We start from the raw sequence: 21,707 nt of genomic DNA, 5'->3' as shown, positions 1-21,707 counted from the left end.
ACCAAATCCGCTCACTTCCTAGCCAAGAAAGAAACCGATACAATGGACAGACTTGCATAACTGTACATAAAGGAAATTGTATCCCGTCACAGTGTACCCTTATCGATTATTTCCGACCGAGATGCCCGTTTCGCTTTCTAGATTGTGATGTTCCTTGCAAGAAGCTTTGGGAACACGTTTAGACATGAGTACCGCATATCACCCACAAACCGACGGACAAAACGAACGTATGATTCAAACCTTGGAGGACATGTTACGTGCTTGTGTTATTGACTTTAGAAAAGCTTGGAAAAAGCATTTGCCCCTAGCCGAATTCTCTTACAACAATAGCTAGCACGCGAGTATTAAAGCTGCACCTTTCGAAGCTTTATATAGCCACAAATGTCGTTCACCTATTTGTTGGGCCGTGGTAGGTGATAAGCAAATCAATGGACCCAAACTCATCCATGAAACAACCGAGAAGATCGTTCAAATCCAGGAAAGGCTCAAGACGGCCCGTAACCTCCAAAAGAGCTATGCTGACATTAGACGTAAAGATCTTGAATTCCAAGTGGTTGACCATGTAATGTTAAAAATCGCACCGTGGAAAGGTGTAATCCGTTTCGGAAAGCGTGGGAAGCTAAATCCGCGATATATTGGTCCTTTTGAAATCTTGGAGCGTATTGGACCCGTTGCTTACCGTTTGGACCTTCCATCTCAATTAAGTTCTATTTGTCCCACTTTCCATGTATCGAACCTGAAGAAGTGTTTTGCCGAACCAGAACTTGTCATACCACTCGACGAGCTTACGATTGATGACAAACTCCATTTTGTGGAAGAACCTGTTGAGGTCATGGACCGCGAGGTCAAGACTTGAAGCACAACAAGATTCCAATTGTCCGAGTCCGTTGGAATGCTAAACGAGGACTCGAATTTACTTAGGAGCGAGAGAATCAGATGATGCAGAAATATCCTCACCTTTTCCCGACTCTACCATCAACCTCAGCTTATAATTTCGGGACGAAATTTTCTTTAACAGGTAGGTAATGTAACGACCCGACTTTTTCGACTTATATTTATACTTATTACTTTCACAAAATTTCGTATTTGTGCGTACTGAGCTATATTATATTATGGGATCATTATTCATGTTAATTACTTTCGGTAATACCTTACAACGTGTTATTAAGTGCTTAATCACTTAACTTGATCCTCGAATTCTTTTATGACCGTTAGTGTCACTTGTCATTTAGAATGAGCTAAGTACTTTGTACACGTTAAACTTTTGTCATAATTGGAGTATTATGACTACTTAAAACTAATTGTTAATTCTTAATGACAATTACTTGGCTTGTTGGTTGCTTAATTACGCTTAGTGTTTTACTAATGCACACTAGTTAGTCTTAATGGACTTTTTACCTTAATGGACTTAGGCCCACCCTACTCTAGCTAATGGACTATTATGTTAGCCCATTTTAATGGACTTATGATCCATTAAGATGTAGGACAAAACTCATTAAGATATAAGCCAACATACTAGCATGCTTTTGTACCATTTCCTACACCATGTTACATGGGATCCCAACATGCAAGCACCACCTTTGTACCACCACCCATGTAAAGCAAAATGGTTCCCCCATTCCTACCCATGGTAACCGTCGCTTTAGGGGACACACCACCACCACCAGCACTTTAAATTCAAACTTCATCCTCATTTCACACTTCATTTCATTTTCTCTCAAAACACACACACTTTCTCTCTAATTTTCTCTCTAGTTTTTATCGCACTAAAAGCTTAAGAATTTGTAAGTTTCTTGAATTTCTTTCTTCCTTTTTCTTTTTTAGTCACGAAATCATCATCATCATCATCATCAAGAGATCAAGCTTTTTAGTTTTTTGATCTTGTTATATCTTGTAGATTCAAACCTTGATTGAGAATCTTTAAGAACATAAAGGATTCAAGCTTTCAAGCTTTGAATCTTTATTAATTTATGGGAATTAAGTTTTATAGCTTAAGATCTCTTTATTTTTGTTAAAAGATCAAAACTTGTGTTTATGATCTTCATGAAACTTGAAGATCTAACTTTTTGCTTTAAAGATCTTCAAGAACATTAGAAATCCAAGCTTTCTAGCTTGAGGTTTCTACAAAAGTTTGTTAAGAGATCAAGTTATTTAACTTATGATCTTCTTTAATTTGTTTCACTTTAATTTTGTAAACTTGTGTTTTCATGAAACAAAGATATAAGCTTTCTAGCTTGAAATCTCGTAAGTATTGTTAAGGAATCCAAGCTTTCTAGCTTAGGATTTCATTAATTTATTTGATCTAAGTTATGTAACTTATGGTCATCTAACTTGTTAAAACAAAAGCTCATTAGCTTACATTCATTCTACTTTGTAAGAATATAAGTTTTATAACTTAATGTTTTGTAAAAGTTGAAAGTCTAAGTTCTATAACTTAGGGTTTCATCTAGAACACAAGATCTAGACTTTCTAGTCTAAGGTCTTTAATATTTAGCTAAGATCTTAGTTCTATAACTTAAGGTCTTGCTTGTTTGATTTGAATCAATGTTTGTAGCTTTAATTTTTGAATCGAACTTGTACTTGTGTTGAAACTAAGCACATGATGTAACCTTGGTTAATCATCCTTCTAAAACTCTTAAGAGAGTTGTATTTCTTCTTAGTCTTGACATTGTGTGTTGATGGTTGAAACTTGGTCAATGTGATGCTAAAACATCAAAGAGTTGTACACTTGAGGCTTACACGCATCAAGGATGAGAACCGTGATGAGCATCAAACACCAAGAAACCCACCGAAGCACTTCTTTCTATTTTTCAAGGTCTGATATTACTCCTGGAGCTTCTGGAAAGCTGATTTCCATAAACTTCAGGATGAATAGATGAATTTTCGTTTAAGACTCGCCTAAATCCGATATACGGTTTAGGATTTATAGCCTTCCAAAGTTCACTACGCCTTTGTAACGACGTGCTGAAACTTCTGACCTACTCGCGCTCTGACCGTCGCCACAGTCAAACAACATCGAGTTAGGATCTGATTTTTAGATAGCGGTAAAAGGACTCACAAACGGAGCCTTGGCCACTAACCGTGCATCATTTCAGTTTGTATAAATGTCGTAACGGCTGTACGAATTCAGCTATTTGTTTCGATCTATATTCTTGTTGAAAATTTACTTTATCTTTACGTATTATGATAATGATGATACTTAAGACTTGCCTTTTTACTTTTAAACTTTTTGAGACGATTTAATGACTTAGTAACTTTTGACTTAGGTTGAGGACCTTTGGACCAACTTACTACTTGCTTACATTTTCATATCGACTTTACCGCACATTCACTGTGAATTATAGCTCCCTTTTTTACTTTAACTATTTTTGGGACTGAGAATACATGCGCTTTTTATGTTTTACATACTAGACACGAGTACTTTAACTTTATATATGTGTGGGTGACATAACGGCACAAATTTTCCCCTTAGCTCGGTAACACTTAACTATTGGTTTATGAACCGGTAGACGCGAATCTTAGATATGGATCCATAGGGTTTGACATCCCCACTCGGGCTAGCCGCACTAGCATTTAACGGGTATTTAATACTTCGTCTATTTTAACGCACTTGCCAAGTATACTTTTAGGGGGTGATATATTATTTTACATTAAGTTAGTTACCATGTGCCCACGGTTAAGCATATACTTTTCATACTGTTTTGAATACGAAATCTCGTGGTCTACATTACCTTATTGTTTACACTAAAACTATAGCTCACAAACATTCGTGTTGACCTTTTAGCATGTTTTATTCTCAGGTAACTAAGACACTTATTGCTTCCGGTGTATTAGACATGCTGTGTTAGACTTCCGCTGCATTGCTTAGAGATGTCTCAATCATGGACCTTTTTACTTTGCATTCACCACTTATGTTTTATTTGAACTATAGTTTGTAATGACCTAAGTGTCACATACTTTTATTAATGTTTTCTATCCGTAGAAGCATGTTACTCTTGTTAAACTTTTGTCGTTGGGAAAACGTTATCTTTTAATAAATGCAAAACTTTGTTTTAAAACAGCATATAGTGTTATACCGTAGTAATGGACCTGTTGTTGATGATCCGTTCCATTGATTTTTGGATGGGGCATCACACCATGAGCCGCGCCACGGCTTAAAGCTACTGCACATCAAAATTAAGTTTAAGCTTATTTTCAAGTGTGTTTAGCCTTTCAAGTCGCGTTTTGCTTTCTTTCAAGTCGCGTTTCGCATTCCTTAAGTTCAAATGTCATTTCCAAGCTCACTAACATAACCTCAAACCATTTTACACTTTACGAATGTGCACTCCACACTCTCCAAATCCGTGTAGCGTTTTAATGGTTCGATCACTTTCAACTTAGCATTCTAATCAACTAAAATGACGTTGGATCATGCTAAAATCACCAACAGGTCACAAGTTAGATCAAGTCTCCCAATTTGTTTGAGAGTGTTCGGGGAAACATATTTTGATGTGTGTGAATTCCCGGTGATGAAAGGCTTAAGCACTCTTAGGGTGTGACTATTTATACTCATACTAAATCACTTACAATTTCGCACTTAAACACTAAGCCTGGCAAATTATCACTAATCTATATCTATTATTATTAAGAATTTTCATTCCTAGCACGTACTTTAATAAAATACCTATTTTAGCTCATGTTTTTATGTTCTTATATAGAAGATTCATGTTAGAAATGAAAAATAATCCAAATGACTCATTTATTTGGTTAAGCATCACCTTGTAAGTCAGCACACAATCCACTAAGAAAACTGTGACAAAAAGTGTTTCTTTTTGATACATGTACATACCCTAATATGGGTAACTAACTTAAAGAGCAAGAGATAACTGACAGCCTCATATCTTTACCAAATCAACATTTAAAATATCACTAAACATAAACTAATATTTTATCAAAAAAAATAAAAATCTTTGAGGGATCATCTAGCATCTGATTCTGTCACTGAGGGTACCTGATCAAGATAACTTGACAGATTGAGATCAACGAGTGTAAGATCAAGGGGTATGGATGATGAATTAGAGACATCTACAAGTAGTGATGAGCCAACTGATTCTGATTTTGCTATTTTTTGTACAGGACTGTAATTATTTTCGGCTAAGCTGTCACTAGAAGATGACATACGTGATAGTTGTATGTCATCTAACTTGTTTGATGCAATGTCCCAGCTTTTTCTAGCGTTGTCCATCTCTGGACCCATTGGGACAAATGTGCGGGCCCTGTACTTTGTACCATTTTCTTCACCTGAATCACTACTATGGTTGTAAAGCACGTAATCATGATATGTTGGCGCGAACTGCAAGAAAAGTCAAATGGTGAAAACACCTTTCAACTATTACACCCATCAAAGGCTTATAAAAGTATAGACCCATGATCATTTTATACTCAAGGTGGCAACTTTGACCCATTTCCTTTTACTTATCAATGGGCCAAATCCGGTTGTGTTTTGTCCTTAAGAGGTCAAATAGGTAAGATCAAATACACTGGCTTGAAAATTATATGGGTCAAAAGTTAACAAACGAGTGCTTTAAAAGAAAAAAAACCTCCTAAATCAAATTTAATTGAAATATACACCATTGTTGAAATAATAATATCACAGTAATCCAATCAGCTTCACACACTACTTTTTTATAATAAATAAATCAGAGATCTGACAAAATAAAGTATATCCAGATGTTAGACAATTCAACCTGAACCCGTACCGAAAAGTTCTCATTTTAGCCAAGCCTGTTCTAACCTGTACCAAAATCACCCATTTTGCCCCTCTATTCTAAGCCAAAGTATGCATTTCATTGTAAACAAAGTTGCAAAAATCGCTACTCATGGAGTACTCGGTCAGGATCTTTTTGGGAGTAATCGAAAACTCGGGAGTAATCAGATGTTAACAAAGTTTCACTTTGACCAATTTTCGAGTTTTGGCCAAGTAACCCCCATGGGTTGACCGATGTTTGACCGATGTTTGGAATGATAATCAATCTGACATACCTGATGAACAGTGTCATGATAAAAGTCATTTAACTTCAAAGTGTGATGACCCGGAGATTTCCGACCTAATTTAAAACTTAATCTTAATATATGGTTTCGACACGATAAGCAAAGTCTATTAGACTGCGTCTCAAAATTTTTGAACTATTTCAAGAAATCATTTGACCTTTGACTATTCTCGAAGATTTACGAACAATGGTTGCAAATAACTATATATATATATATATATATATATATATATATATATATATATATATATACACATACAAATAAATAAATATAAATGTAGGAATTAGAAATAATAATTTAATCATTTGAATTAAGAATTATTAATATAAAGTATTATCATTAAGAATTATTATTATTATTAATATTATTATTATTATATATATATCATAAAATTAGGAACATGTAATATTAATATTAATATATAATATAATAAAGTTAATTATAAGTTAAACTATAATTGTTATAATAATATTATTACTACTTTATTATTAATAATGCTAGTATCAATATTAGGATTATTAACATTATTATTATTATTATTATTGATATAATTATAAAAACCATTATAAGAATGGTTAAAACTATAAGACTAGTAGTAATAAAATTTTTTTTTATTATTATTTATTATTGTTATTATTATAGTTACCACAAAATAATTACAATTTATTTTTAATTATCATTAATAATATTATTATCATTTTGATAGTTAATATCATTACTATTATCTATTATTATTATAATTATTATTAAAAGTATAATGATTAATATTAATATATTTATTATTATTAATTATTAATATTTATTAAATAGAAATCAGAACCATATAACTATAAAGATTATTACAAATCGCTATCCAATTTTTCTTTTAATTTATCTGTTGAATTAAGATCCGTGATTCCATTGTCAATACAGACAATTTCAAATTCAGTATCAGTATCTATCTTCTTTTTATTTATTTGTTCTTGTCTGCCTCAAATTATCAAAATCTTTCATATGCATAAGTCAGTCGAGAAATCCATTTTTATAGAGAAAGGTCAATCAATTATCCATTATCATCATCAATTATAAAACCTTTTGCTGTCATTTGATCGAATTAAACAGAAAAAAAAAGAACAGCTTGGTATTATTTTTTTTCTCTGTTCTTCACCATTATACCAAAAGCTTGATTTTGAAATGTTTTCCAAAATCCATTAATGCAGTTTGGTTAGGGATTCTTCATTAAAACTTTTTTGTAAAATCTTAGATCCAAATTCGTTTTCTTGATTGAGAATTTTCGAGGTCAAAGTTAAAGATAAAAAGTCAAAAATTATGTTCATCGATAAATTTGTAATCATGTTGTTGTTTCTGGGTAAATTGATGATGCTGGTGAATTCTAATGATCATATAGAAAGTATTTCATGAAGACATCAGGGTCTGAAAACATTGCAATATCAAAATCAATATTAATTTTTTTTTTTGTCGAAGAACCCAGCAACGATTTTTTTTATTTATTTAATTTTTTTTCTTCTTGCCTATTAATTAAAATCCCAGTTACAAATGATTTTTTATTTAAGTAAAATAACAAATTAAACATTAATTTGAAGCTGAGATTTGTTATGGTCGATTACAAAATTTAGGGAGGAAGAAGATGAGTACAGGAACGTACGGGTTATAATTACATGTTTTCAGTAAGATTTCGAAAAAAGGGCTTCAGCCCAACTGGTTTCATATGGTGTCGGGGTATCGAGAGGTCGTAGGTTCAAGTCCCGCTTGGTGCGTTTTGGTACAATTCTTTTTAAAGAGGGTTTCTAAGGTAGTTCTTTAATTTTAAAAATCATTATTTTATTATTATTATTATTATCATTTTTATGATTATTATAATTTTTATTGTTATTATTAATTACTATTATTAGAACTAAATATTATAATTGCTATTATTATTATCATTATGTATTAGTTATCATTTGTCATTATTATTATTACAATTATAGTTATAACTAAAAATATTGTTATTACTACTATTATTATATTTATTAACTACTAATAGATGTATTACTATTATGATCATTATGTTAACATAACTACTATGACTAATATTGTTATCACTTTGACTAAATAACGCCATTTAGTACTATTAGCGATATTATGGGTATTATTAATATTAATGTAAGTATTATTATGATTAGAATTATTATATTTGTTATTAAGAAAATAATACAAACCATTACAATTATCATTAATATTAGTATTAATATCAAAATTATTATTTTTATCAAAAGCTACTAATATTATCATTATTATGAGATTATATTAAAACTATCATTAACAGTAAAGATTAATATTTTTATAGTTGTTATTATTATACCATTATATTTATCACTAAGAATATTAACGTTATTTACATATATACTTAATTATAACAAACCACTGAATTTTAGGTATAATATTATCTATACATATATATATAGATATATTAATAAAATTAAACGTATAAATACTAACCATTTTAAATATATATACAACATAAATATACATAACTATATAAGCAATAATCATTTTCAAATATATATATACAAATTAAATAAATAATATATAAGGATATAGTACAAGAAATTGTCCGAGTATGGTTATATGTATTAATGAATATACAAATGATATAGGTTCGTGAATACAAGGCCAACCCTGCATTATTCAGTTGTTCAATATAGTCATATGTATTTTTACTACAAAATACAGTATGATGAGTTTCATTACTCCCTTTTTAAATGCTTTTGCAATATATATTTTTGGGACTGAGAATACATGCGCTTTTATAAATGTTTTACGAAATAGACACAAGTAATCGAAACTACATTATATGGTTGAATGATCGAAGCCGAATATGCCCCTTTTTTCTTGGTAGCCTAAGAATTAGGGAACGTCACTAATTTTGAGAATTAGTGCACGCCTAATTGACGCGAATCCTAAAGATAGATCTATTGGGCCTAACGAACCCCATCCAAAGTACCGGATCCTTTAGTACTTCGATGTTATTTTTATCATGTCTGAAGGATTTCCCGGAATGATAGAGGATATTCTTATATGCATCTTGTTAATGTCGGTTACCAGGTGTTCAATCCATATGAATGATATTTTTGTCTCTATGCATGGGACGTATATTTATGAGAAATGAAAATCTTGTGGTCTATTAAAATAATGGAAATGATTAATTATGTTAAACTAATGAACTCACCAACCTTTTGGTTGACACTTTAAAACATGTTTATTCTCAGGTACAAAAGAAATCTTCCGCTGTGCATTTGCTCATTTTAGGGATATTACTTGGAGTCATTAATGGCATAATTCAAAAGACGTTGCATTCGAGTCGTTGAGTTCATCAAGAATATTATTAAGTCATTTATAGTTTGGATATATTATGAGATAGCATGAATGCCTGTCAACTTTCAATGTAAAGGAAGTTTGTCTTTTAAAAACGAATGCAATGTTTGTAAAATGTATCATATAGAGGTCAAATACCTCGCGATGTAATCAACTGTTGTGAATAGTTTATAATCGGGTTGGACTTCGTCCAGATGGATGAGGATGGGTCACTTCAGTTGGTATCAGAGCGGTGGTCTTAGCGAACCAGGTCTGCATTAGTGTGTATAACTGATAAGTCATTAGGATGCATTAGTGAGTCTGGACTTCGACCGTGTCTGCATGTCAAAAGTTTTGCTTATCATTAGTGTCGAAAATTATTTGCTTATCATCCTTAAAGTCTAGACACGTCTTACTGCCTCTATTGCATAGACAGTTTATAGATAAATTCATATCTTAGCGTATCTGTTATTGTTACCTTTGCCTGATAGCTTCCATAGATTCCTCCGTAACTTATGGGGATTTTAGTATTATATATGCATATGTAAATTATGTATTGCAGAGTACTAATCTACATTCTGTAATCTATTTCTAATCGAAAATCATTTATCTGATCGTACGAGATGAATCTCTCAACCAGTTCGAATTCCTCGGATTCCGACAGCTATTTCGACATGGATGTTTACCTAAGCTCCGAAGGCAGCATCATTAGAATGAATCAACCAATCAGCCATCCCCAATTCATCTGATGGGTTCGTAGTTGACTTAACCAATGGAGACGAGAAGAAGGCGATCCCTACCACCCACCAACCTGCACTCTTGGCAAAGAACCTGAAGCACTTACCCTCGAACCTGTTCGTGATACTATTTTCTCTCTCATTTCCTAAATATCTCTTCATGATTACATACTATCTCAGATTTTAAACCTTATTCATTCGCTCGTTCTGACTGACAATCATCCCGGAATAATAAAAGAAGTCAACGAACTTCGTGCTCGAGTAATCAATCTGGAGAATATGGTGCAAAATTTACCAGCTTCAGCAACATCACCGACACCAACAGTACCATCAATAGCAGCACCAATACCATCAACAATCCATGCCTCAACATCGCATACTATACCTCGAGTATAATCATCGTTCTACGTATTGTTCTACCTCATTTATCTTCATTCGGCATGGTGATTAGGTAATCTCTAATATTTTAGAGATTATGTATTCTAGTTCTAACGATAAATCAAATGAGATTAATATCATTTTGACTCATTAAATCCATGATTGCATCTGAAGAAAATATATATACAAGTATATTTTCATAAAGATTGTAATTAAAAATTCTTTCGTACAAACTGTTAATAGTGAAAATATTTTAACGGGTAGGTAATACCCGAGGAATATTTAGATTTCACTTTAATAAGTTACACTGTACATTCGACGAAGCTGATTCAACAGTCATTTACTATCCTACTTACAACCACCGATATAAAAATCCCTTCACCACAGAATAACCATATTCATCCAATTTCATATTTGGATTTTGATTTATCAGAATCCAACAAGTGGCATAATGAAGAAAACATTTGACAAAATAAAATTTGTTAGAAACAAACAAATTAACTATGAGAAATTTTGTTAAGAATCCACGCTAACTGTTCCTAGCTAATTGTTCCTAGCTAACTGATTACATTTTTATTTATCGCAATTTAATTATCGCAATTTACATTCTCGCAATTTTATTTAATTTCTGTTATTTACTTTACGCACTTTATTTATCGTCATTTAATTTCAGTTATTTATTTTTACGCACTTTAAATATCGAGACACGTATACAAAGTTTTGACATATCATATCGACGCATCTATATATATTATTTGGAATCACCATAGACACGCTATATGCAGTAATGATCGAGTTCTCTATACAGGGTTGAGGTTGACTCTACAATAATATATATAGTTTGAGTTGTGATCGAGTCTGAGCATGTACACGGGTCACGATACATATTAATTAATTCGAATGTTATATATTAAATTATATATGAATTATTGGACTGTCAACTGTGGACTATCGACTGTGGACTAATGACATTGGATAATTAAAATGAATTAAAATATTGATTATAACATATGAAACTAAACATTTCTTCAAGTTTGCCACTTGATTTCATCCTAAACTTCATTTATATCTTGACGATTACGACCTGCGTTCAAACCTTTCATGATACTTGAAAACACCTCAATCGAGAGGATGAACCAACCGCACTTCATCTATGGAAGAAAAGATCGATGCATATAGTTATGCACCTGAAAACATTCAGAACTTGAGTAAACGTTTAACACGTATCTGTGCTAACTTCTTTGGCGTTGTTATTACCGAAAATAACTTTGCAGTTCTTTTTCAAATTAGCCAATTTTGTCACAGCTCCAGCAAGTCAACTTCGACTTTTCGTTCGAAACAACCTTATTATAACCTTGATATATATGTGTGCTCTTTTATTATTACCGGGGAACCTTTTATATTCCACCATATTACCAGTAGACGTACCAGCAACCTCGTTGCTTATCGGCTTAAATCTCTCTGATAAATCATTATATTTATTCATTGAAAACCTATCATATACTCATCCTCATCTTGTAACGAGAACTGACATACCAATTACCGGGTATCAGCAATCAGTACTTTGAAAACTCACCGCATATGTACATTAACAGTTATATGTATAACATTTATCTCTTAGGATTATGATCTTTCATTCTGAAATTTTGAAAAGCACCCAGTCTAAAAATCAATACTCTGAATGTTGAAAAAGCTGAATGAAGCAGCAGAAACCGTAGACAACCGTAAATGACCTTAATCATCAGAAGTTTGATGATAAAAAAATAGTATGTTGGAAAAGCTCAGAAAAGTTGGAACTGGAAAATGGATTGAGCTAACCACGAAGGAGACCAAGGACAAATACAAGGACCAAACCCTATATTCAAAGAATCCAGGTAATTCTGGATCCGATGAAATCTTTAGAGAATATCTTGCTCCGAAGTCATGTTAAAATCTTGCGGAAAAATTTTTCTTCATCAACCTTCGAACTTAGAAATTCCAAAATATCATCATAAATATCTTCGATATTTCTGAGGATATTTTCATAAATATTCTCGTCCAAAATTATCTACCTCTTCGTGTTTATGTATTTTATTATATTGGAAACTTCTGTAAAATCTAAGTATAAATTATGAATGAATTGTGGAGAAGTGTTGGGAATTGAAGCATGAGTTAGTATAATATAATAGCGCTTGGCCAATGTGATTATATTACAGTAAGTCATGCTGAGTTTCTAATGAAACGTAATGATGGTTCACAGTAGATCATACCATCATCATGTGCCATGTTACATAACTCTTTCATTCTAATTAACCTCTGAACCTATCAAGAAAATATATTCTTGATAGTTCTATCCTCAGTGATTCTGGTAATTTGACAAATCAAATCGTGCTAATACGTTTCCTCTCTGCTTAGAATACTATAATCATTCGGAACTCCATACTTACGTTGTAGCGACCCGACCAAATCATGTTTGACGGCGCCGTCTACTTAGGTCCCGTTACGTGGTCATAAGTCTTTAAGACAAAGTTTGACCAAAATATGTCGCCTTCATTTCATATAGTCAATGTTCCCATAGTTTACAAGAATTGTTCAACCAATAGTTAAGTTACAACGTTATAATACGAATGAAATCTAGGCGACACGGTTTAAAGTAAAGTCAAAAGATGCTCCATGAAATGCACATATACTCGACATCCAATGCAAGTATCAAATAATGAGCGGAAACATATATCATGTATCGTTCAAGGACCTGAGAAAAACATAGAAATCTGTCAACGAAAACGTTGGTGAAATCATAGGTTTAAGTAAGTAAGTACAAGTGAACCACAAGATTTGCATCAATGAAATAATAGTAATACATTCCAAAAGTTTGTTTCACGAGCACCCAATTATCAATGCTTAACATTTCCTTCCATTGAACCCCATCACTTAGTGCTAGAACATACACTGTTTCTCGAAAATATATTTCATTCGTAAACGGTAGCGAACCGTTTGAATGAGGGTTTGTCAAACCCATATGGATCCATACAACATAAGTTCTCGCTTACACCCGGCAAGTGTAACTAATGATAATCGAATTGAGGATTTTGTTCTAAACTCGTATGTAGAATGTTTGTTTTCCTGTACTTGTGTTCACTTAGTAAAAGAAATGTTTATGTTTTCTCATCCCAAATGTAAGTTCAAAAAGAGTAAAAGTGGGACTATGATCTCACCTTGAGTGCACGAGTAGTAAAGTACTTCGACAAGTAAACGTGTGCAAAGAACAATGCTAGTCTTGACCTAAACAAATAGGTCGTATCAATAACGGTAAACACGATAGGTCAAAGATGTTCAATTAGTCCTATGGCTCGTTACGACTCAATAATGTAGCATGTGAGTCAAGTTGTCATGTTTCATGCAAGGTAGAAGTATAAAAACATGTTAGAACGATTGCACAATTATTTGGTTAAGTTTGATTAAAAGTCAACTTGGTCGGGTTAAAGTCAACAGAAAAGTCAACGGGGTCGGGTTGGATATCCGACAATTTTTCTAAGTTATATAATCATATATGAGCATGTTGGCCAAGTTTCATGTTAATCGGAGGTCCGTAGCATAGCAAACATTTTCATGTCAAATGGCCAAGGGAACAGCCAGTTTTAGTCAAATGGGACGGCGTCCCAATTTGCTAGACGGCGTCCAGGATTTAAGGGTGGGACGGCGTCCCTATTAGCTAGACGGCGTCCCATATTTAAGGGTGGGACGGCGTCCCAATATTTTGGACGGCGTCCCAATTCGTTTTCTGGTCCTGTTTGCTGAAACTCTAAGTGCACGAACCAAAACACAAACTAACACAATTTACAATCCGCAAACAACCAAAATATGTACCTTATATCATCGGAAAGGTAATTTGACAAGGAATACAACCAAGCACATATCATCAATCAAATCTTCACTTACAACAACCGAAAACCACAATTAATGTCCCTCATTCAATGCATACAAGTCATAAATGTAATTTAATGATTCGGCATCCAAATTATATGAACGATATGCCGTTTCGAAGGTAATTAAGCATACAACACAACCTAACACTTACAATTAACATTACATGTCATTCAAGTCATCAAAAGTCCATTTTAAGTTCATGAAACCTTAACCTAAATTCACCAAATTTCATAATCAAGTTTAGGAGGTTTCATTAATCAAACTATACATCATAATGAAGCTAGTAATACTAGAAACACAATTAAAACATGAACTTTTAACATCTAACAACATATGATCATCCAAAATTCAAGAATAACACACCAAAATTCAAGTTTATGCTAGTTACACTAAAACAACGAGATCGAGCATATAAATCATATATTCATGTTAGACTTGAGCCATAGACACTAATTAACACTTTTATAAGTTAAAAACATCAAGAACACAAAATCTAGTGATTTTAGAAAGTTACCCAAAATTGATGAATTCGGTATGGAAACGAAGAGGAGATCACGAGGAGTTCAAATATGTATTTTGTTTGGCAAGAAGATCACTAGCTCGGTTTTGGATGATGAATCTTTGTTCTTGAAGTTGAGAGGAAAAGTTGAAGTATTAAGAAATTGGAAGAGATGAATGAATGGATAGAATGAGAGTTTGACTCTTGACCTAGTCACAAGTTTCAACATTTGGCAAGATTGGTCCCTCAACTTAAATCGGGTGCGGGAATTTACCTAACAAGATAATTCAAACGCGTATTAACGAGATGTGTTATAAACATATAACGGAACTTAAATAGTTAAACGGAAAGGTAAATGGAAAAAGGCGGGATGTTACATTACCTACACCTTAAAAGAAATTTCGTCCCGAAATTTAAGTAGGCGTAGTAGTCGTTGTTTCTTCCTCGAGATCTTGCGTTTCCGAATTCACGAATAGATGAGGATACTTCCTTTGCATTTGATCTTGTCTTTCCCAAGTAAACTCGGGTCCCCTTTTGGCGTTCCAACGGACTTTAACAATCGGGATTCGGCTTTGTTTCAATGTCTTGACGGAGGTGTCCGCAATTTCAACCGGTTCCTCCACGAAATGAAGTTTGTCATCAATGGTAAGCTCCTCTAGAGGAATGACGATATCGGGTTCGGCAAGACACTTTTTCAAGTTGGATACATGGAAGGTAGGATGAACGGAACTCAGTTGGGGCGGAAGGTCTAAACGATAAGCAACGGTTCCAATACGCTCCAAGATTTCGAAAGGACCAATATACCGCGGATTTAGCTTCCCGCGTTTACCAAAACGGATTACACCCTTCCAAGGTGCGACTTTTAACATTACTCGGTCACCGACTTGAAATTCAAGATCGTTGCGTCGTTTGTCGGTATAGCTCTTTTGACGACTTCGGGCCGTCCTAAGCCTATCTCGGATTTGAACGATTTTCTCGGTGGTTTCGTGAATGAGTTCGGGTCCGGTGATTTGCACGTCGCCTACCTCGGCCCAACAAAGAGGTGAACGACATTTGCGGCCATATAGCGCTTCAAAAGGTGCGGCTTTAATACTCGCGTGATAACTATTGTTGTAAGAGAACTCGGCGAGAGGTAAGTGCTTGTCCCAAGCTTTTCCGAAATCAACCACGCAAGCTCGTAACATGTCCTCTAAGGTTCGAATTGTACGTTCGCTTTGTCCATCGGTTTGAGGATGATATGCGGTGCTCATGTCTAAACGCGTTCCCAACGCTTCTTGCAATGTACGCCAAAATCTAGAAACGAAACGGCCATCTCGGTCGGAGATGATCGATAAAGGTACACCGTGTCGGGCTACAATCTCCTTAATGTAAAGTCGTGCAAGTTTCTCCATTTTGTCGGTTTCTTTCATGGCGAGGAAGTGCGCGGATTTGGTGAGGCGATCGACAATGACCCAAATAGTATCATAACCGCCCGACGTTTTCGGTAATTTGGTGATAAAATCCATCGTGATCATTTCCCACTTCCATTGCGGGATCTCGGGTTGTTGGAGTAATCCGGACGGTCTTTGGTGTTCGGCTTTGACTTTGGAACATGTCAAACACTTGGAAACATAAGTAGCTACGTCCCTTTTGATGTTCGGCCACCAATATAGTTGTTTAAGGTCGTGGTACATCTTATTGGCACCGGGGTGAATCGAGTATCGTGACTTATGGGCTTCGTCTAAAATAAGGCTTCGTAGATCCCCATAACTAGGCACCCAAATTCTTCCGGCGAAATATCGGAGTCCGGTTTCTTTAACTTCGAATCGAGAGGTGAGGACGTTCAAGTGTTCGAGAGAGATGTTTTCATCCTTGAGAGCCTCATCTTGGGCTACCCGAATTTGGCTATTAAGGTTGGTGTGAATGGTGATGTTTAAAGCTCGGACACGGAGAGGCACCGCTCTTTCTTTTCGACTTAAGGCATCGGCTACTACATTTGCCTTCCCGGGATGGTAACGAAGCTCGCAATCGTAATCGTTTAAGGTTTCAATCCACCTCCGTTGTCTCATGTTTAGTTGCTTTTGATCGAAAATGTGTTGAAGACTTTTGTGGTCGGTAAAGATAGTACTCTTGGTTCCATAAAGATAGTGTCTCCACATTTTAAGTGCAAAGACAACGGCTCCGAGTTCGAGATCATGTGTCGTATAGTTTCGTTCATGAACTTTGAGTTGTCGAGAAGCATAAGCAATGACTTTCGTTCGTTGCATCAATACACACCCAAAACCATGTTTTGAGGCATCGCAATATACAACAAAGTCGTCATTGCCTTCGGGAAGTGACAAGATAGGAGCGGTGGTTAGCTTCGTTTTCAAGATTTGGAATGCGGATTCATGTTCGGTCGCCCAAATGAATTTCTTTCCCTTGTGAGTCAATGCGGTTAGAGGACGTGCAACCAAAGAGAAGTTTTCGATGAATCTACGATAGTACCCGGCGAGACCCAAAAATTGACGAATGTGAGTAGGAGTAGTAGGAGTCTCCCATTTGCTAATGGCTTCGATTTTTGTTGGATCGACTTTAATACCTTGGTCACTTACAACATGACCAAGAAATTGAACTTCCTTCAACCAAAATTCACACTTGGAGAATTTGGCATAGAGTTGTTCTTGTCTTAAAAGTTCAAGCACAAGTCGGAGATGTTGTTCGTGCTCTTCTTCATTTTTAGAATAGATTAAAATATCATCGATGAACACGATAACGAATTTGTCAAGATACGGTTTGCACACGCGGTTCATAAGATCCATGAACACCGCCGGTGCGTTAGTGAGACCAAATGGCATGACAAGGAATTCATAACTACCATAACGAGTTCGGAAAGCGGTTTTGGAGACATCTTCCCCCTTAACCCTTAATTGATGATAACCCGAGCGAAGATCGATTTTCGAATATACACAAGACCCTTGTAGTTGATCAAAGAGGTCATCGATGCGAGGAAGAGGATATCGGTTCTTAACCGTCAATTTATTTAGTTCTCGATAATCAATGCACATTCGTAGGGATCCGTCTTTCTTTTTAACAAACAAAATCGGAGCGCCCCAAGGTGAATGGCTAGGTTGGATAAAACCACGATCAAGTAGTTCTTGGATTTGACTTTGCAATTCTTGCATTTCGGATGGAGCGAGTCTATATGGTGCACGTGCTACGGGTGCGGCTCCCGGAATAAGATCGATTTGGAATTCAACCGGTCGATGAGGCGGAAGACCCGGCAATTCGTCGGGAAATACATCGGAATAGTCACTAACAATTGGCACATCATCGATGTGCTTCTCATCGGACTCGACTTTCTTAACGTGAGCAAGGATCGCAAAACAACCCTTACGGAGTAGTTTTCTAACTTTAACACACGAAACGAGGTTGAGTCCGGTGCAACTCTTATCGCCATAGACGATCAAAGGTTCACCATTCTCGATAGGAATTCGGATTGCGTTAAGATCACAAAGAATGTGAGATTTCGTTTTGACTAACCAATTCATACCGATTATTACATCAAAGCTTCCTAGTTCCATGGGTATCAAGTCAATTTCAAATTCCTTACCCAAAATGTTTAACGTACACCCCCGGTAATATGTGTCGGCACTTAATAGTTTCCCGTTAGCCACTTCAATGGTATAAGTGGTATCTAATGAAAGAGGTGGAGTGCTAAAAGAATGAGTCAAAGTCTTGGATACAAAGCATTTATCGGCACCCGAATCGAATAAGCAAGAGACATAAGAATTGTTGAGAAGAAACGTACCCGTGACTAGTTCAGTGTCATCCCGGGCTTCCTCGGTGTTGATGTTGAAAGCTCGGCCGCGCGTATTGGTATTATCTTTCCTTTTCGGGCATGCATTTCTATAATGACCCGTTTGACCACATTCGTAACAAGTGCCCGTCTTTGGTGCATTGGGCCACTTTCGAGCGACGGGAGTGGCACTTTTACAATCGTTGGCCTTATGACCAACCCCTTGGCACCGGTGGCAAATTATCTTACTACATTCGCCAAAGTGATGTTTGTTGCATTTGTTGCAAAGAGGTAGGTTCCCGGCATAACCTTTCTTGCCGTCGAAGGTGTAAGGCTTCTTAGCAAAGTTGTTGTTGCTTGATTGGGAGGGTTCCCACTTTCTTTTGTTGCCGCCCGATTTATCCTCGGCTTTAGGTGCCGAAACTACGATTTCGTCAACCGTTTCAATTAGTTGGCGAGCCATGTTCATAGCGGCTTGATGAGTAGTGGGTTTGGATGACATCACCCCTTGTTTGATGCTTTTTGGAAGACCGAGCATGTAGAGCTCAATCCTTTGAGATTCGGGGTTAACAAGATTAGGACACATCAAGGATAGTTCGGCGAAGCGTTGATTATAAGCTTTAAGATCGTTTCCGACCGCTTTCAAAGCTCTTAGTTCTTCCTCAAGTTTTCGGGTTTCTTCGCGCGAAAAATATTCAACAATCATCTTTTCCTTTAGATCGGCCCAAGAGAGGGCATGAGCTTCATCGGTACCCACCGATTGAACATAGGTATTCCACCATGTTAGAGCAATTCCGGAGAAAGTGTGAGTGGAGTATTTGACCTTATCTTGGTCCCGACAACCGCTTATGCTAAAGACGGCTTCCGTTTGCTCAAACCATCGGGTGAGCACGACCGGTCCCCCGGTTCCATCAAAAGTGTGAGGTTTGCACCCCATGAAAGCTTTATAAGAGCATCCCTCGTTTGAGTTTCCGGCTCCATTGTTGTTGTTGTTGTTGTTGTGGTTGTTATTATTATTGTTGTTGGATGAGTGACCGGCCATGGCCGCATCTACGGCGGTAGCTATCATCCGTTCGAGAGCTTGTTCGGGAGTTTCATTGCGGCGTACACGACGAGGAGCCATTGTTCCTTCAAGACACAAGAATATCATTGATTAGTATTCTCAATAATACTAACCGTGATATAGAATAAAGATAAAGAGAAGTTTTTCCTCGACTCGCCTTAAATTCTTTATGTCATAATGTCGGAACGTTCATATGAGTCACCGTAATATAATCCCGGAAATTATATTACCCTGATTCATATGTGCATTCGACATCATTTCATATAGTCAAGGTGGCGCGTCAATCAAATTAAACAACGTGAGGTTAAGATGAGCTAAGAGTAGATATGAGTAGAAGCGTTCGAGTATAAATGCACAAGTAGTCAAGTAATTCCTACTTCAAGTCTATATGCCGGTTGTAGTCTAGACTCACCAATGTACCCTATGACTCGGGGTTGACACTAATGAACTCTAAATCCCTACAACCAACGCTCTGATACCATCTGTAGCGACCCGACCAAATCATGTTTGACGGCGCCGTCTACTTAGGTCCCGTTACGTGGTCATAAGTCTTTAAGACAAAGTTTGACCAAAATATGTCGCCTTCATTTCATATAGTCAATGTTCCCATAGTTTACAAGAATTGTTCAACCAATAGTTAAGTTACAACGTTATAATACGAATGAAATCTAGGCGACACGGTTTAAAGTAAAGTCAAAAGATGCTCCATGAAATGCACATATACTCGACATCCAATGCAAGTATCAAATAATGAGCGGAAACATATATCATGTATCGTTCAAGGACCTGAGAAAAACATAGAAATCTGTCAACGAAAACGTTGGTGAAATCATAGGTTTAAGTAAGTAAGTACAAGTGAACCACAAGATTTGCATCAATGAAATAATAGTAATACATTCCAAAAGTTTGTTTCACGAGCACCCAATTATCAATGCTTAACATTTCCTTCCATTGAACCCCATCACTTAGTGCTAGAACATACACTGTTTCTCGAAAATATATTTCATTCGTAAACGGTAGCGAACCGTTTGAATGAGGGTTTGTCAAACCCATATGGATCCATACAACATAAGTTCTCGCTTACACCCGGCAAGTGTAACTAATGATAATCGAATTGAGGATTTTGTTCTAAACTCGTATGTAGAATGTTTGTTTTCCTGTACTTGTGTTCACTTAGTAAAAGAAATGTTTATGTTTTCTCATCCCAAATGTAAGTTCAAAAAGAGTAAAAGTGGGACTATGATCTCACCTTGAGTGCACGAGTAGTAAAGTACTTCGACAAGTAAACGTGTGCAAAGAACAATGCTAGTCTTGACCTAAACAAATAGGTCGTATCAATAACGGTAAACACGATAGGTCAAAGATGTTCAATTAGTCCTATGGCTCGTTACGACTCAATAATGTAGCATGTGAGTCAAGTTGTCATGTTTCATGCAAGGTAGAAGTATAAAAACATGTTAGAACGATTGCACAATTATTTGGTTAAGTTTGATTAAAAGTCAACTTGGTCGGGTTAAAGTCAACAGAAAAGTCAACGGGGTCGGGTTGGATATCCGACAATTTTTCTAAGTTATATAATCATATATGAGCATGTTGGCCAAGTTTCATGTTAATCGGAGGTCCGTAGCATAGCAAACATTTTCATGTCAAATGGCCAAGGGAACAGCCAGTTTTAGTCAAATGGGACGGCGTCCCAATTTGCTAGACGGCGTCCAGGATTTAAGGGTGGGACGGCGTCCCTATTAGCTAGACGGCGTCCCATATTTAAGGGTGGGACGGCGTCCCAATATTTTGGACGGCGTCCCAATTCGTTTTCTGGTCCTGTTTGCTGAAACTCTAAGTGCACGAACCAAAACACAAACTAACACAATTTACAATCCGCAAACAACCAAAATATGTACCTTATATCATCGGAAAGGTAATTTGACAAGGAATACAACCAAGCACATATCATCAATCAAATCTTCACTTACAACAACCGAAAACCACAATTAATGTCCC

At 35.8% G+C, this 21,707-nt stretch overlaps 1 protein-coding gene across 1 annotated transcript in view; it reads right to left on the bottom strand.

Moving 5' to 3' along the window:
• Positions 1-4,957: 4,957 nt before the first annotated feature.
• LOC139871006 (uncharacterized) overlaps positions 4,958-21,707 on the bottom strand; it is a 71,155-nt gene continuing 54,405 nt past the window's right edge. The window contains exons 6-7 of the mRNA XM_071858760.1: positions 6,022-6,054; positions 4,958-5,332 (exon numbers count right to left, since the gene is read on the bottom strand). Of these exons, the coding sequence (XP_071714861.1) occupies positions 4,958-5,332; positions 6,022-6,054 (408 nt within the window). The remainder of the gene's footprint in view (positions 5,333-6,021; positions 6,055-21,707) is intronic.

The sequence above is a fragment of the Rutidosis leptorrhynchoides genome, chromosome 10, assembly GCF_046630445.1.
Source record: "Rutidosis leptorrhynchoides isolate AG116_Rl617_1_P2 chromosome 10, CSIRO_AGI_Rlap_v1, whole genome shotgun sequence".
NCBI lineage: Eukaryota > Viridiplantae > Streptophyta > Magnoliopsida > Asterales > Asteraceae > Rutidosis > Rutidosis leptorrhynchoides.
The sequence above is the reverse complement of the archived record's forward strand: the minus strand, read 5'-3'. Positions and strand labels throughout refer to the sequence as shown.